Raw genomic sequence first — 18,111 nt, 5'->3', positions numbered from 1 at the left:
GTTCTCGGGAGGACACAGCGAGAATCAAAACCCAAAGCACAACTGCATCTGTGCTCAAGTAGGGCTTTAACACAGCTCAGTGTTAAGTACAGATGGATTTGTAGTGAACAGTAGAACTGATAAATCAACAGTCGTGCATTAAAGCTTCCAGTGTAGAAAAAATTATTGGGCCTAAAACTGCAGTTTGAGTTACATACAGATTTGTTTGTAGCTCAAGCTTATTCATCTTTCAGGGAGATCAGCTAGTTCATATAGTAGTATTCGTTTACTGGTTTAATAGTTTATGATTTACAAATCTGTGATTGATCAATACCAAGCCTGCCACAATGCAAAACTCCCAATATGAATCTGAAACCAGCCTTCCCTCCACTAATCCACACTGAAATATCTTTTTAACTTTTCAATTAGTTGAAATTTTACAGATATTCAAGGTGCTAAGAGGTTAAATCACCTAACCTTTTACTTGTCTACACTTCAATTTATGACTAAACGCTTGGAAAATAATAATATTAGGCATCATATAAAATACAACAATATTATATATCTGTGTGTTTGCACCTTTGTCCATGAAGTCCTCCAAGCCCTTCAGGAACTCAGCAACCAAACTTGGCACACAGGTATATATTAGGACCCTGAAGGTTCTCATCTATATCAGATATTATCATGTCATCACGTTGCTTGGCAACCGCCTAGCAACAGGCAAAAATTACGTTTCATTTAGCCTTAATACACCTACAACGGCATCCTATAACATCTTATCCATAAAAAAATTTATGATTCATGCCTAGCAACCGCCTAGCAACAGGCTAAAATAACCTCCTTTTTAGCATATAAACGGTATATGAATATTTTTACCTGCAAAAATTGCATTGCTTTTCTCAGTTTAACTGAATCCAACAGTGGTCAAACAATACTCTACTATTACTATAATACAGTATGTACTAGAATAAGTTTGGTCACTGTGGGCTGTTATAGAAAACTCAAGATTTTCCACTTCTTCTTCACAATAATTGCCTTCAAAGAGCCACTGAAGACTTCCACTGTACAGTAAGGCCAAGAAGGGAAATGACTCATGTTACAAGTTCAAAATTGGGGATGGAAACAAGAGAAAAAACCACAATAACAACACTGGTCCGGCCGGGTTGAGTCAAACGATGATTTTAATGAACATACGCGTGGGAGATGGACACTGATGCAGACAGCCTCTGATCTCAAAATGGTGGAGCATTGCTCAAACTTTTATAGCGTCTGGTGCCTCCACCTTATCATAAAAAGCCTAAACATTCGCATGCTTTCTCTCACACGGCGTCTAAGCTACGACCTTGGCTCCCTGTTTATCTGCTCCTGCTGAGATGGGGCAGAAAACTCCAGCATATTCTGTTCTCTTCTAATCAGACAAATAAGACAATAACTCTCTGCGAACAGTATTTCTTATAACTCAGCAGTATAATGCATCATAAAACAATGTCATTCATTCACAACAAGTCAGCAGTTTAATGTAATGCAAATCAGTTTAGCTAATGCAATAGTTATCAGCTTCTTCTAATTCAGGAGGAAAATGCAAACTAAACTACATAATAATTCACAATCTTTAATTCGGGGTATAACATGGCATAAAATAACACTACAATCCAACACTCACCACCAGCTAATTTCTTTTTGAAATGGGGATTTTTTTTTTTTAGCGCTTTAAGATAATTTTTCTCCCTGCCAATAACAATGATGAAAATTGATAGCTAAAACCAGACTGGTTATACAAACAGCTGCAGGTGATGAGTTGAAATCTGTGAACCTCAATGTGACCCACATAGTGCTGGTTGGAGTAACAAGTGTGCTTTAATGCAACTACCACCCAGCTGCAGTCATAGTAAGCTGACACACTGAGAGGCAGACTTCTAGATCAATGCAGCAAAGATAAAAAAAAAAGAGTTTTCTGGTCATTTGCACTTCAAAAAAAAGAGGAACCACTGCATCAGCAAGCATACTGCTGCATTGACATCATCTCACGCATATGGTTGCTCATGAAGTGGTGTTTCACACATATCACAACACGTTATAAATTTGAATCTACCCAGAACATCGAAGTAACATTTTCAGTCTGAGCTGGGACAGCTTGAATTTCTCAGTATTACACTCTGTGCTGTTGTTAAAATGATCCAAGTGGAAAGATCCAAAGAAAGACTGTCTGCAATCTGCTGTGGCTTTTCGAGCAAGTCTTGCTAATAAATTTATTTCCATTGTGATAGTTTTATTTTATTCTGGGTTTATGCTCTTATAATTTGTTTTATAAACTGAAACTACATCTAGGCCCTTCTGTTTCTCTCTGCCTGTCTAGCTTTTGATTAGGCAAATGACTTGATTAGCCTGTTGCGTAAATGAGGCAATCAGCATCAACCACAGTCAATCAAAAGCGTGCGTGTCACATGACAGCTCCTTGTAATTTGGCTCTGGACCCCTTCCACCAATCACTTTCCCCCAGATAAACACTGGAATGCTGTTCATAATCCATCTCCTGGTGTTCATAACAAACAAGGGTGTCATTCTTCATCAGGAGGACGCTGTGCATTATTTAGGATCTGGCAGGCTTTGTTTATGGCTTACTGAAGGATGTATATTTGCCACAGTATTTGAACAAATTTAGATGCCCAGGTCAAATAAAGTAAAAAAAAGGTTGTGAAGTGTCAGATAATCTCACATTGGGGGGTTTCATACAGCGAAGCAGGACCTGATATTCAGAATGTGTATTAGCATGTGTTAAGAGTGCTAATTGTATCAGGCCAGACACCTTGCTGCTCTGACCACAGACTAACAAGCATCCGATGCTTAACACCACAGGTATCCCACGATTCACTGGGCTCCCATCTGCTCTACACAGCAAAGCATCTATGCACTGTGCTCTCACATGTGAAACACAGGTACATAAAGAAACACAGCACATGCACATCACATCCTGTTAATAGCACAATGATGTAATCAGAGATAACAAGACACACTGATCCTTCTTGAACTTATGAAAGCAATCACAGCCAATGCTGTTTCTCAAAATGGGAAAATGAATACTGAATCCAACCATCATAACGGTGAGGGGAGGGGAGCTCAGCAAACCTTCCCGTTGTGTGATCTGTGCATCATTGCACTGGCAATGTTCACCTGTACGCTTAATGCCACCTGGAGGTGCAAAGAGCGTGATTAGCATCGCTCCAGAAATAGAGCCAATCAGATATCTCCCCCTCAGACCCCTCTTTGCCTCTGGAGGTGCGTGTATGTCATGATTAACTCTGCAGGCAGATAGAAAAACAGCATGTTTTCATGAAAGCTGAAATTTTCCAGACGTCACTTCAAAAGTTAACTTACATGAAAGCCAGCGGCTACAGCCAGAGGCTGTAAGGTGGTTACATTTCTGAGATTAGTGTTTTGTAGCTTGTTCGTCTGTAATTCAGTCAACTGTAAACAGGATTCAAACATAGAGCAATTTTACTTTTCTAAGCTTAGTGTTAGAAATATTACAGCAAGCTGCACGCAGGGTTAAATAACACTTACACAGGGAGATGCTGCAGTTTGTTTTACAGTAAGATACCATCTGTTAGCTGAAAGCTCTTTGCATAATGAGGTCAAAATCTTACAATTTTAGCAAAAGAAACCCAGTAATTTACTCTTTCGTAAGGATTTAGTGATAGTTGGGAGGAAAAAGGAGGCCAGTAACAGATGTCCACCTCTACCTGTTGGAAAAAGACTTGTTGTTTTTGTTGCTGAGAGTAGTTTTATTCCATGTGCAGCTCTGCAACAACCTGCAGTGCTTTCCGTAACAGATCACAACTAAGCTCTGATTTTGGTGTCTAAGTGTACCTGTGTGCAGTCCAGGACAGAGCACAGGAGTCTGTGCTCAGTTGCTTAATTGAAGGGGTGTTGGTTCAATTCCAAGTTCAAAGTGTACCAAAGTATTCTTGGACAGGATACTGATACTGATGGCAGGAAAGCACAGGGCATAGTGCTGCCCTGCTGGGTGTGTGTGTGTGTGTATACATGAACACATAGCAAACACCTTAACACTGCTTGTAAAGCTTCAAGTAAAAGGTGCTGTGGCTTTCCTGCGAGCCTGCAGAGGACAACTGCAGAAAGCACATGGTGCATACTGCTGGGATGACCTGAAGTCAACTTTACCTGTCTGAGCCGACACGTTAAGTGTTCTGTTCATTTGAAAGCGTCCAACTTTACCAAAACCCCCTAAAAACAAAAAAACAAACGTTTTCTAACCTCAGGTCTGAGTTACTAAGTAAACTTCATTGTCAGACAGTGAGCACGAGGGTCCGTGCAGGCATCTCTGTGCCTGTTTTTGTGGACACGTGGACACGTCCTTGGACAAATTACATTACAATACACTGACTGCAACAGGATTTACTGCTTAGCTGTCATGTTTCCAGCTTTGTGAACTAACTTCTATTGCTGCAGGTGTCATTTAGACAAAGGTGCAACTAAAGCTTCAAAAAACATACAAAATACCAGTTTTCAACCTTTTTACTCATGTTCTTATTCTTGAGGTGTAAAATTGCTGTGCAATAAAATCCAAACCCAACAGATCGTCCGGATGTTAGGTAGATGAGTAGGTGGAAATATGAAATGTTTCAGTTTCAACTGCTGTGAAGATTTAGTGAGTGTGAAAGTCGGCTTTCAATAATCTCACAGTATTAACGCAACCTCTCTGTGGAGTTTAATTTTCACTGGTGTAACTTTTAAACCTTCCTGTGTGGCTTCAATCCAGTTTAAGAGCTTTTGAAGCAAGCTCACACTTTTTACATTAAGATGTTATCAAAAGCCTTTTTGAAGTGTTTCTCTCTACGCTCAAGAGATTTTAAATGTGCATGCGTTTGTTAGTAGCCCCCCTCTTCACTGTCTTTATTAACTAACTGTGAACAAAGCCCTGAAGCACAGATAAACCTTTTTACGTCTGCGGGGCAGTCCAAACCAGTCATCATCTGACAGGAAGGTGATGTGTCACACATGCAGCACAGTCACAATGAGGTTTGGATATTATACACTTATCGCTAAAGTCAACAAACTTGATAAGGCAAGTAGAAAGGGTGTGTTTGCATTTGTGTGTGTGCACAAAGAAAACGGCCAAATTATTTACCTCAAGCCGAGACATTGATGCTGGTTAAACGTTGCAACAGCCAAACAGTAGCTGGAAGGAAGAAAGAAACAATAGAGAAGAGGTGTTAAAGTGACACTCATCAAACTTGTTATTACATTCAACATAAATCCAAGTTGATCATTAAACTAACTAGTAGCACATTGATAAAAAAAAAAAGAGATTTAAAGTATAAAAGCATAAAAAAAATATTATTGAACTTCACACGACTCATTAAGACCACCTGGCATTACCACATACTGATGATCGGTGAGCATGCCAGAGGCATCAAAAGGCCTAATGAGCCTTTCTATCGAGCCAGAAAAGAGCATGATAAAGCACTTTTATTACTTTGATGTGCTGTTTTTTTGTATTATTATTCTTGACTCTCTCTCTCGCAGAGTGTTCAGCCCATGTGGGTTCCAAGGATGCTGCGAGAATAATAAAACCTAGCACAATAAACAGAAAATATTGCACAAACAACAGCAGGGACAAAATGTGCCGTCTCCCCTTCAAAGGCAAATCAAATTAGCAGACGTGGACATTCCTCAGCGCCTCATATAAACTATGATAAATCAAAAAATTGGCAATGGGCTGGGGTGAAGTTTCTAACTGACTCAAAGTGCTTCTCAATATCTCATATTCAGGAATAAATGTTTAGACTCAACACATAAACTTATGGGTGGAATTCAGGCCGACAAATGTTATTTTATTACTGCCAGTTACGCAGTTAAGAGAACGCACTGTGTATTTACAGATGTTTTTCAATTAAATGACTCTCCTGTACTTTTTAAGCCACTGATTCTTTTCCTTTTTTCATGCACTGTGCAGGAGACGACAAAGAGCTTATGTGTTTTTTTACCTGTAAGATTAAATAGTACATCTAGCAAGTGACACGGGCCTAATCAGCTTTGAAACCACATAAACAGACACCATTGCCCTACTCTTGTGTTTTATTGTTGATGTTGAGATAGGGACAGGAGGAAACAGTGCTGCAATCACGTCAGATGGCATATCAGGCAGATGAGCACTTTAAACTTCGCTTAAAACTTGTAATGATCCAAAACTGCTGCTGAATTTACTTTGTGAAAACACCTCCAGCCATGCGCTTTAATTTTCTGAGGACATACACAACCAGCTACATTAACTCAGGCGGCCTTAAAGTAAAGAGGTAATAGAAAATAAATACATGATTTAAAAAAAAGCTAACATTAATTTGGTGTTGGGATTCAGTGTTTTTTGTGTGTGTGTGTGACTCCCAGCACCTCAAACTGAACTAAACTCTAGTTAATGGCTAAAGTTAAGATACTTTGGCTTTTACTTTTCTACTGTGGTACACACTCACCAGTCACTTTATTAGGTACACTGGCTCATCTGCTTGTTCATGCAAACACCCAATCAACCAATCACAGGCTAAGAACTCAGAAGTTTGAACCAAGCATCAGACTGCTTTGAGCTAATAGGAAGGCAACAGGAACTTAAATAATCACTTGTTGCAACCGAGGCATGGAAACGAGCATCTCTGAATGCTAAAGCAGCAGAAGACCACACCAGCTGACTGAAGGTTGGGAAATGTTGTCTCCTCTGATTAGTCTCGATTTCTGGTGTGATGTACAGATTGCAGGATCGACATTTGGCGTAAACAAAATATAAGCATGGATCCATCCTCCTTGTGTCAAATGTTCAGGTTGATAGGGATCTGTAAAGAGGGAAAGTTTTTGGTACACTTTGGACTTCTTGAGCACTGTTTAAACTTGGCAGCCTACATGGGTATTGTTGCTGTCCATCTCTTTATGACAGTGTAACCATCGTCTAATAGCTGCTTTCAGCTGGATAACACACCGTGTCACAAAGCTCAGACTATCTGAAACTGGTTTATTGAACGTGATGATAAGTTCACTGTACTGAAATGGCCTCCACAGTCACAAGAACTCATTCCAACAGAGCACCTTTGGGATGCGGTGGAACAGGAGATTCACATCATGGATTTGCAGCTGGCAAATCAGCAGCACAACTCCCTGAAGAACGTATTTGGCACCTTGATGAATCTATGCAGGGGGTCTGTTTTTGACTACTAAGAAGGTTGTGGTCAGTATTGGCCCAGTATAGTGGCTAGTGAGTGTAGGTCAAGTTTCCGAAGCCCCGAGTCTTTACACTCCCCATAACTTAGCACCGCATAAATGGCATTCACTCTCTGGAGCCTCTTTCAAACCTCCAGTTTGTAGTGCAGTCTGGGCGTTAAAGATGAAATCAGAAATCTCCTGATTAAACTCTGCTCCTCCATCACTGTAAAATTATCTCTTCCTGAGCCCATAAGACGGATAAGTGTTCCTCGTAATGTGTAAAATTGGTAAAATCATCACCTCAGCAGAGGATCCTGCTGCCTTTTCAAAGTCGCACGCTGCACAAGCCATCTCGTCCTCGAGCAGCATTTGACTGGATTAGACTTCATCGGATTATTACTCTTTGCCGCTCGGCTTTGCCATTACGCCTGTCAGTTACAAGCTGCAGTAGCTCAGGGGGACAAGATGTAGAGAGCTGGACAGGAAAACTGTGCTTCAAGCATCAGTTTGAGTTGTTGTAATTCCTGCCGTTAGTCGGTTTGAGAGAAAGAATATCATGGATTATTAAACTTCCCTCCGGGCCATAATAGAAAATTCAATCTACCGCTCGGCTTCATGTTTGTCCAGACAATATGTGTAGAAACTGTCAGTACCAATGTTTAGTAGCACCTAGCTTCCTAAAAAGTGGGGCTGGCACACGCGGACACCCAGGATCTAATAACAACACTTTTTCCCCCTGATGTCAGAACCAATCAATACCAAAGATTTTGAATATTTCCTTCCTCTGTGTTGCTAACTCTGCCCATCAGTCTAACTTTTGTCCTATTTTCTGCTGACTGTAAGATCCAGAAAGTGCAGGTCTACATATAATTTAAACACTGTGTTTCACAAACATGGACTGGCTTTCATCAAAGAGCTTCACATGTTTATCTATATATTGTAGTATTGCACCATATATAAATGTACACACACACACACACACACACACACACACACACACACACACACACACACACACATATATTACTCTTTTGAGTTGAACTAAGTAAATGTGTGTTGCTACCCTATTTGCCCTGAACATTGTCATTTTTTATTTTAAGTGTTATAAAGTAAAAATTGACTCACTGCCTTTGCTGAGTATGACAGTAAATTCTGGTTTATCTCTGCAGGTAAATGTGACTAATTTATGATTAAACTGGAGCCACAACTATTGTTTCTTCTGTGCTCTTTGTTTCACTGACACCAGAGTTTTCTCTGTTTCAAGTTTGTACATTTCCGTTTCAGTTTGCCACATAACTGAAAACCTTCCTGTGCTGATTTCATAGAATTATAAAACTGATCAGTGCACATGTGCACTACAATTCTGGCTTAAAGACTATGTATTTGCAAATTTTAGCCTTGCCAAACTTTAAGCATGCATTGCAATTTTTGTTTTCTTGTACTTTTCCAGCCTCTTGCATGCCCACATTTGGGAAGTCAGTCTGAGCTGCTTTTCAGATTGTTTCAGATTATTTCTATGATTTTCCCCCAAACTGACAATCTAACATTGGTACTCACTTCACACTGTAACTGGCCAGGTGTGTGTAGGTGAGAGGCGACAGAGATTGAGCTCAATCTTCTTGCGGCTCATTTTAGGTGACTGTTCCTGCAGCATTTCAGATGAACACAGTGCAACATTTTCTTAACAGCGTGTTTAACTGGGGTCACAGTGGGAATAGAGCTTACACTGGCTGATAGGAACACTGGGGCTGATTCACACCCACATACTCACATCACAAGGGAACCTAGCATGCACGTCATTGGACTGCTACAGGTTGCTGGAGAAAGCTCACATGAACAAAGGGAGACTGTGAAGACACTATGGCTCAAACCCAGAACCCAACAACTGCTCCGTTAAGCAACACACTTACTTCACACATTTACTAAACTTCAGTACGAGCTCTTTGCACCTTAGAGTCTTGTCACATTTTGCACCCCACCCAACAATTTCTTTTGCATTCTAATATCTGAAGTAGTTAGTACATACTCCTATTGTGTGCATTTATATTAATATTTACATAGAGATGTATAGATTACATATGCACTGAAAATTTAGTATATTCTATATTCTATTTCTGTACCACAGAAATTCCTGATTTGTGTACAAACTTGCCAATAAAAATGATTCTGATTATTTTTATGTTACTTTTAGATTTCTATATCCAAGATGGTCTACTTTTACCAGGGGTGGAGGAAAAAAAAGTCGAGACAACATACTTTTCAAATATTGTGTGTGGTGAGCCTGGTTCTGCTGGAAGTTTCTTCCCATTAAAGGGAGTTTTTTCTCCCCACTGTCGCCAAAGTACTTGCTCATAGGGGGTCATATGATTGTTGGGTTTTTCACTCTATGTATTATTGTAGGGTCTACCTTACAATATAAAGCACCTTGAGGCGACTGTTGCTGCGATTTGGAGCTGTATAAATAAAATAAATTGAATTGAATTGAAAATATTGTATTGATGCAGGGATGCCAAATGTTGTTACTTTATTACAGTTTTTCTCAGTCGCTTTGGTGCGTTTCTCAGATCAGAATTGAAATTCTCATAACTATTAGTTCAACCTCCACAACACTCAGTCATTTGTGCACATCATAGTAGCAATTTCTCCTCTCTCTGAACAAACTGCAAATGATTTTGGACATGAATCAGTTGCTTCCATACATTTCCCTGCTGCTTTCTGACATTTCCATTTGCTTATGTCATGTCAGTCAAAAGTAATCATACCTATGGATGCTGAATAGTCGTTCCCAATAAAACTAATAGTCATACATCCATTGCTTAAGTCATCACACACAAAATTGTTGAATTAGTTATCACATGCCAAATATTGGCCATCTGTCAAGCAAATCCTATACCTTTCTGTATCATTGTTCCTGGAAATGTCTCCGAAATTGAACAACTGATCTCAGGTGAATTACAGCTGTCACTCATGAGGAGGCTCTACCAAATTGGTGATTTTATGTTTACATGTATTCTACAGTGAACAAGTGACTGTAGCATATTTTTCTTTTGCACAATTCTGTAGGATTACAAACACTTCTACACAATGGAAATGTGAAACGTACGTATTCAGTGTCTCAGTTACTCCCAAGACTCCCATAACATCTACAGTAACTTTACTGCACATTTCAGATGGCTGTACAGGTAGGCCATAGTGCTGTCGTCAGCATTTTCAGGTGTCACCAATTGTTTTTGCAATGGGAAACACTGAAATTATAAACTGTCATAGTGGAAACATGACAATGCCATTTGACTATCTTGTTCATAAAGATGGTGTCAAGACTTTTCATTTTGATGGCACTGACAGTTTCGTTGACATGGATACTTGCTTTTGAGGTATGGATAATCAATTCTGTGCATGTGACGTGCTTTTGCAGGCTATCCACTAGGTTTTGCAGTTTGCACTAATTGTTTTGGGAAATGCACTAACTGCTGTGCAAATGTTAATGGTGTTCTGAGAAACGCACCAAAGCGACTGAGAAAAACTGTAAATAAATGAAAGTACTCTGGGAATAGTACTCATCTCATGCATAATGTTAGCGGAGCAGACTTACATTAAACTGACTCAATTGAAAAACCATCCATCCAACACTGGACACACTTAGCTTGACAGAGCTGCCAAGCTAATGGCTCAGTCACGCTCGTAAAAATAGGACAGCACCCTCCCTGCAGCTATAAACTCTATCTTATATCAACATTTATGGCAGGTTTTAGTGACAGTGTTGGTACTCTTGACAAGCTCAACAACAATTTTGCAAGAACAAAAGGAAAATGACTAAATTGAGATAACTTTATCTTATTGGATCAAACCAACAGAGACAATGGATGGATGGATGGATGGATGGATGGATAGTTAGTTAGTTAGTTAGTTAGTTAGTCACGGCTGCCGAGGCGAGCCGTGTGGAGTTGGAAAAAGGACCCAAGAGCAAGCAGTGTATGAAAAGATTAGTGGAGTTTATTTACAAGGTGTCAGTGGCAGGAACAGAAAACGAATAATGAGACAAACTAACGGAAACCTAAACTGGGAAAACTAAAGAGCAACTAGAAATCCACAGGACACGGGGTGAAAGGCAGAGAGACGCAGACTGACGGAGGATACAAAAACGCAGAGCGACACAGCTGAATGCAGAAAAGCACGGACTTACATGGAGTAATACAGACAAACCGGCAACAGGCAGGAGAACACACAGGGCTTAAATACACACACCAGTAATCAGGGGATAAGAGACAGGAGGGCAACACAGCTGGGAGAAATCAGAGCTGACGGGACAGGGGAAATGTAAACTGAACACACTCACATCAGACATGAACCTTCAGAATAAAACAGGAAATTAACAGACAGAGAACCAGACAGGACACTGAACTTGACAGGCAGACTCATGAGCAGACACAATAACACCATGGACAGACAGAGGGAACACAGAGAAGTGGGAGCAGGCAGGCAAAGAACAGAAACCTAACAAATGGCAAAATAACAACAGAATACACACTCGGAATGAACAAAAGCATAAGGAAACACAAAACACTGAGTCCTCAGACTCAGGACCATGACATAGATAGATAGATAGATAGATAGATAGATAGATAGATAGATAGATAGATAGATAGATAGATAGATAGATAGATAGTGTTATTGCAATACTGCAATACTCTGCATACTGCAAAAAGTAAAAAAAATTGGGACTAAAGTACTGTGACAATATTGTGTCATGGGGTGCCTTTAATTTTTCCATCATCTCCCATTGCAGCTATTCAAGACACATGCCAACTTCCCATTTCCAGCAATGTCAGACAAAATGCTCCACCAGCATGTTCCTTTTTAGCCCAACCTGGACCTTTGCTTCAGTGAACAGCTCTCCTGTCCACAAGGCGCTGTCCTTTCTTTCCTCAGATGTGTATGCACCTTTAGCAATCCTATAAAACATGCATACACATCTGAGGTTTCTGAGCCAGAGACGTGGAATTAGTTATTAGACTGAGCAGCATTACAAAGGCAGCCGTGCTTACGTGCACACTCTGATAGATGAAAGTGATGGGAATGTACAGAATGAGAAAAACTAACTGTGCTCAGCATATTAATCATTAATCTAAACAGGAAACTCTTCTAAGACACACATGTACTATCAGAGTTTGTGGGTTTTGCACAGACAATAGTATGATAGTTTCACTTTAAACTCAATTAAAAAGGTGAAAGTGCATGATGTCTAAAGTTTCAGTGATGCTGGCTTTTCTGTTTGTTAGACAGGAGTAATTCTGTGAAGTGTGCTGTGTGTAAAGCTACAAGTAATAAAGCAGCAGGTATGACTGTTAACAAAAACACAAAATGTAGGTGTATTCAGTTTAGCGGTTTATGAGAAAGCACAACTACACTGATGTGAGTGAAACTCAGACCTATCCCTATCTGTTCTGATACATCCATTATTTTCTACTTATCCACAGTCATGCTGCAGGGAAATCCAGAGATCTCTCTCCCCACCACACCTTCCACTTCCCCCCGAGGGAGGCCAGATGAGAAATATAACCACTACAAAGCATTCTGGTTCTACCCCAGGGTCTCTTCTCAGAGTGCCAGGAACACCTCCAAAAACAGGCAACCAGGAATCATCCCATCCAGATGCCGGAAAAAGCTCAACTTAGAAAGCCGGAATGAAATGGAGCTGGTTGACCATGCCTGGAGCCAGGCCTCTCTCCCAGAAAGACACCACCCACAGGGGCAGGCACTGGGGTCATTAGCAACATGAGCAAGGCAGTAGGGGTCTGGGCATGTGGACTAGTTCTGGGGATGTGATCTTCGTTTTGATGTACACCAGAACTTGTTTATGGGCCTTTTTCACACATCACACTAAGAAAGGTTGAATCCCATTTAACCGCATCAGTTTTAGGGTGCTGATATGACCGAAGCCACCTTGTTACTGAATAAAACATAGCCACTATTACCAGAAATAAGATGGCCCGATCAAACTGAGCTGCGTAGTCCATGTAGCACACCTCATTACCCTCAAACAATAGACCAAACACCACTTCTCAATTTGAGCTGCAAATTTTCCCTGTGACGTGTGCGCCCGCTAAATCCACCCCTTCGTCATCCCTGCATCCACCTGCTGTATCTGAGGGTATTTTTTACACCATCATAACCACAAATATGATAGATGAGGAAAGTGTGGAGATCCAGTTAAAATTTCTATAGAGGGGAAGCCATCATCCAGAGATAGCGCAACACAATAAAGTGAGCGTGTGCGTGTCGTTAGGGCACATCTCAAGGTTTAAAAGGCAGCAGTTTGCAATGAAAATGCATCTTGGAAGAGATCGTTAAATGCCCCCCCCCCCCCCCCCCCCAACCCCACCTCCAATGTATAGATTCCTATACAGTCAATATTTTTTTTTAATTGCACCGATGATTCAACCAAGAGCGCTGCAGAGGTGCCTCTGTGTGAGTCATGAAGTCCTACCTACTGGAAAAAGGAAAATGAATGGGAGTTTTATGCTCAGAATAGCTGCTTCCACTTTACAACTGCATGATAAATGAAGACGTGTGCTGTGAAAAAGGCCTGCTATTGAGAACCATTGAAGATAGATGCTGTGACAGAAGGATTCTCATCTCAAGTTGTAACACCAAGTGGATCTTTCCAAATTTTTTAATCTTTGGAGAGCTCACTGTGATGCTGCAGTCTTTATTTGCTTTTGCCTATAAGGTAAAAAGGACCTTCTTGAGACCTGAAAACCCTCTGTCCTTTGAAGCGCACCCCAACAGGAGGGTTTTTCTTCTTCTTTTTTTGATGTTCTGGTTTCAAGATGCTTTTTGGTAGAGTGCAGAAACAATTCTTCAAAGGTCTGTCTATTTGTGGCAATCTGTCGCTTCTTGAAATAATGTCAGGTGGCTTTTTTACTTGACAGGAGATGACTTTCAGCTCAGAGGATGATGGGTTTCTCAGGCACAAATCTCTTGTGAATCCTTACTTGGGAACACCCTGACCCCAAGTAAGGTGTAAGCTACCAACTTTCTAAAAAGCAGGGCTCCCTGACAAAACTACTTAATAGAACCACGAATAGCATTTTAGTTATGTGTGCAATTGTCTGCAATGGCTATTTAGAATGTGTGCTGGAAGATGGGTCTGTTTATAAGCATAGCTGGCAGAATATCAGAGCCCTAATGACTATTTAATAAGTGCTTCATTAAATGCAGGCGTGGTAGAAAGGTTAAACCACTTAAAGACGCTGAAAAGTGATTCCAGACCTTTGCATCGGTGCACTCCACTGAGTTGATGGTCCAGGATTGCCACATAAAATTGGACCGAAACCACACATGGCTAACCCAATGGAAGCTGGGTGACGGCCGACGATTACCCGTCACTATTTTTGTCAAACTGTGGGGTTTGGCCAAGGAGTAAGGTGATCATCTTTCTCTGCAAACATCAGTTAGACTGGAAGCGACGCCACACTTAAGGTAGAAGTGCAACAAGTTGCAACTTCTGTCTGCTATCAGGCAAAGTGAGCATAACAAGATCGAGTGTTACGCTTTTTACCCAGTGCAATCATGCATAAAAATATTGCGCACATTTCTCCGTTCGCTTAAGTAAACCCAGCATCAACAGCTCTCATTTTACACTACTTTGCGACCCAGCCTTGCAAAAGATCGCACGTTGCACGTTAGTTGAACTCCCCACTCTTGTACAGCACAGCATGTAATGATTAACTATAAGAGCGGCGGCACCTTCTTATACATCCTCCAATCTTGCTACCATAAAGTGAACACCCAAGGCGTCTTCTGATGCTGGTATTTGTGGTGACGCACAGCAGATAGCAGACAGGCTTCTTTCAATCTAGGCTGATAAGACTTAGAAAAAGTCTGCGCAACAATCATGCATGACTTACAAACGGCGCTATATCCCAAATCAAGTGGTTGATCTAAAATGATTGAAAAATGACGCAAATAGATCCTCGCAATAAATGCGACATAGGTCAGAATCAAGTCATGACCGACGTAATTTGTAAGAATAGTAATTACATGAAAGAAACGCTGCTGATAAAATTAAGACTGTAAATTAGTCAGATGTCAATAAATGGCACGGTGACTTTTTCTCTCTCCAAAGCCTCCCCTTCTTCTTCTCACCATTGTCAATTCTAATAAAGTGACAAGACAAATCTCATTTTTCTGTCAAACAGAGTGAGTCATACAGTTTCAGGCACAAGCTTTGTGATTCTGCTCAGATGAGGAGAGCAGGACGCAGGAGGATTAGCAGTGTGGCAGGCTGCCATCTAATGGATGCAGAGAGAACGGTCTCCCTCGGGTGGCTGTGCCTCCAGTCGTACAGCCCCCTAACTTTAGGGTCCGTGATTCAGGAGTCCTTAGGCAAGACGCTGAACTCCAAGCTGCTCTGGATGACTCCAGGTGGCACGGATCATTCTGCATTTTCTTCCTTGTTTATCTTTGTTTCTCAAACTGATGACACTGCAGGATTTCAAAAGTTTCCCATGGCAAAAAAACGGGTCTGACAGAACAAGAAGAAAACTGCAGAATTATGTAACCCGTTTGTGTGAATGAAAGCTCTGGGACAGAGAAAAACTCTCTCACATGTCACACTGGGGAGACCTTATCACTCCTGTTAATGGGTTGATGGAGGGAGGCTGAGAGAATCACTGCTGACCCACCAAAAACTCACCCCATCTCAAACATTCTCACAGAAATGGGGAAAAATGGAAGCGCACACGCCTTTATTATTAAAAATCGGTTTTGTAAAGGTAGAGCATTTGTTTTAGGGAGTTTAAAAGGGAAACATAAAACATACTCCAGTAGAGTTAAACCCGGGAAACATGAGTTTCTCTAAAAACTCAGATATTTAGAAAAGTAATTTCTGATCTGTCATTCCTAATCGGTAACAGCTGTATGTATCTGTATGAGCATTTTCTATAACAATAACCCCAGTCTGTTTCAGGAATGTAATTATATTAGTACTTACAGGAAGGCAAATGCTGCAAAGTGGTAAACAAAGTACAAGCAATACAGCAGAGAAATAACAAATCACCCACATTTGCAAGATCCAATTAGAAGCTTAAGGCAAAGACAAGTGTGCATGCTGAGACATGAAGATGTCGAGACCGCTTTCCTTGTAACTCGTGGCTTGGAAACTATGCGTTTGTTTGTGAGAAAACAAGTCAGAAAGAAAAGGGAGATAACGACAAGGTGATGATCAGGCGAGATAGTATTTCAGCTGTTGCTGTCAGTTTTTTGGGTGAAAGCAAGAGAGACAGAAAGAAGGAAAGGAAGATCTGTGTGAAAATGAGGAAGACGCTCTGAGTGTCTGTGCGGGGGTCACACAGAGAGAGTGAAGGAAGCAGATATGGAGGAAGGAAGGAGATAGAAGTAGAAGGAGGGAACATTCCTTGTGGCTTTGCTGGGGAAGATGAATTATTCAGAAAGTTTAACGCACACAGTTGAAACTACCCCTCGAACTGCTTAATAAATCCTGCCGTTCAAAGTATTATTGACATGTAATAGAGCAGAACTATACCACTACAACAGAATCTTGTCATGATTACAAGGAAGAACATCCATGGAAACATTTATGGAGTAGACGGTTTTTTATGTTTGATTTTGTTTGTTTGCTTTTTTTTACACAATGACTATTATTAGAAGTAGGTGAGTGTGTTATATATGATCAGATATGACGTTACTTTCTTTATGATCGCTCTGAAATCAATGCTGAGTATCTGGGCAGGGTTCTGATCGCTACCGCAAGAGTGTGAAAAGGAAACTGGTGCTCTTCTAAATGTCCTCTCTCATGAGAAAACTGTCAGCGCTGAAGTCTTTAACGTCGGGTTACTCCGTTAAAAAGCTGTTTAGGAGTTACCCATCTGAGCGCATCTGAGGTGCAGGTTACAGTTAGTCTGGAAGTTAAAGTCTTATTTCACACTCACCGCAGCGACCCGCCGTCTTGTCTCGTCTGCCTTTACAGTGAAGTACTGCTCGAACTTGCTCAGGTAACACTACTGCATTTATCCATTTTTATTGCTGCAAATTAGTCACTTACTTTTAGACTTCAAACTCTGCTGCATGCAGAGGTCCGTGCCCTTCCGTCACTGCGACGTCAGCCAGCGGATCACATGGCAGGAAGCGAAGCCGCGAGACGTAAACAAGCTCACTACGCCGGCCACGAGGTCTGTGGCAGGCCAGCTTCACGCCCGGTGCAGCTGAGTGCACCTGGCTGCTGAAGCGCCTTTGTACCTTTTTACTATTCGATTGATCTGGCACGTACACCTGATTCCGTTTGTTTTGTTTATCTGTCATTTATTTAGGTCACTTAAACTTATCGGCGGTGATATGGTTCTGTTTTTTCCTCCACGTTTTTGGTTAAAATTACGTTTTATGGACTGTCAGTCTGCGCTCACCTTGCTAGTACTGGATAAGACTATCTTTTGCATTAACACGTGTTCATAATTCACTTAATACGTGGCATAGATTTATTTAGATTTATGAATATTTAATAATGTGATGGAGTCATTCCTGTGAGATTTTTGGTCCGTATTGACACGAGAGCGTCACACACGGTTGCTGCAGAACTGTCGGCTGCACGATCGAACCCTGTAGATGACTGCGTGGGAAAATCCCTGCAGATCAGCAGTTTCTGAAATACTGGGACCAGCCCATCTGACACCACCAACCATGTTCAAAGTCACTTAAATCACTTCTTTTTTTTTTTTTTTTTTTTTTACCTCATTCTTATGCTTAGTTTGAACTTCTGCAGGTTGTCATGAGCATGTACACATGCTTAAATGTTGCTGCCATGTGATTGGCTAAATAGATATTTGTGGGGTACCTTACAAAGTGGCCAGTGAGTGTATGCTACAGACCATCAGCCATCGTTGTGAATTTGTCTATGTTTGAGTC

The 18,111-nt window shown here is 40.9% G+C and overlaps 1 protein-coding gene across 1 annotated transcript in view; it reads right to left on the bottom strand.

Moving 5' to 3' along the window:
• The window catches only part of LOC113006858 (cAMP-specific 3',5'-cyclic phosphodiesterase 4D-like), a 104,053-nt gene extending 86,771 nt beyond the window's left edge, over window positions 1-17,282 (bottom strand). The window contains exons 1-2 of the mRNA XM_026143079.1: window positions 17,142-17,282; window positions 5,129-5,179 (exon numbers count right to left, since the gene is read on the bottom strand). Of these exons, the coding sequence (XP_025998864.1) occupies window positions 5,129-5,143 (15 nt within the window). The 5' untranslated portion in view covers window positions 5,144-5,179; window positions 17,142-17,282. The remainder of the gene's footprint in view (window positions 1-5,128; window positions 5,180-17,141) is intronic.
• Window positions 17,283-18,111: the final 829 nt, after the last annotated feature.

This window comes from Astatotilapia calliptera, chromosome 15 (assembly GCF_900246225.1).
Source record: "Astatotilapia calliptera chromosome 15, fAstCal1.2, whole genome shotgun sequence".
NCBI lineage: Eukaryota > Metazoa > Chordata > Actinopteri > Cichliformes > Cichlidae > Astatotilapia > Astatotilapia calliptera.
Note: the sequence above shows the minus strand (reverse complement) of the source record. Positions and strands in the feature narration are given on the sequence as shown.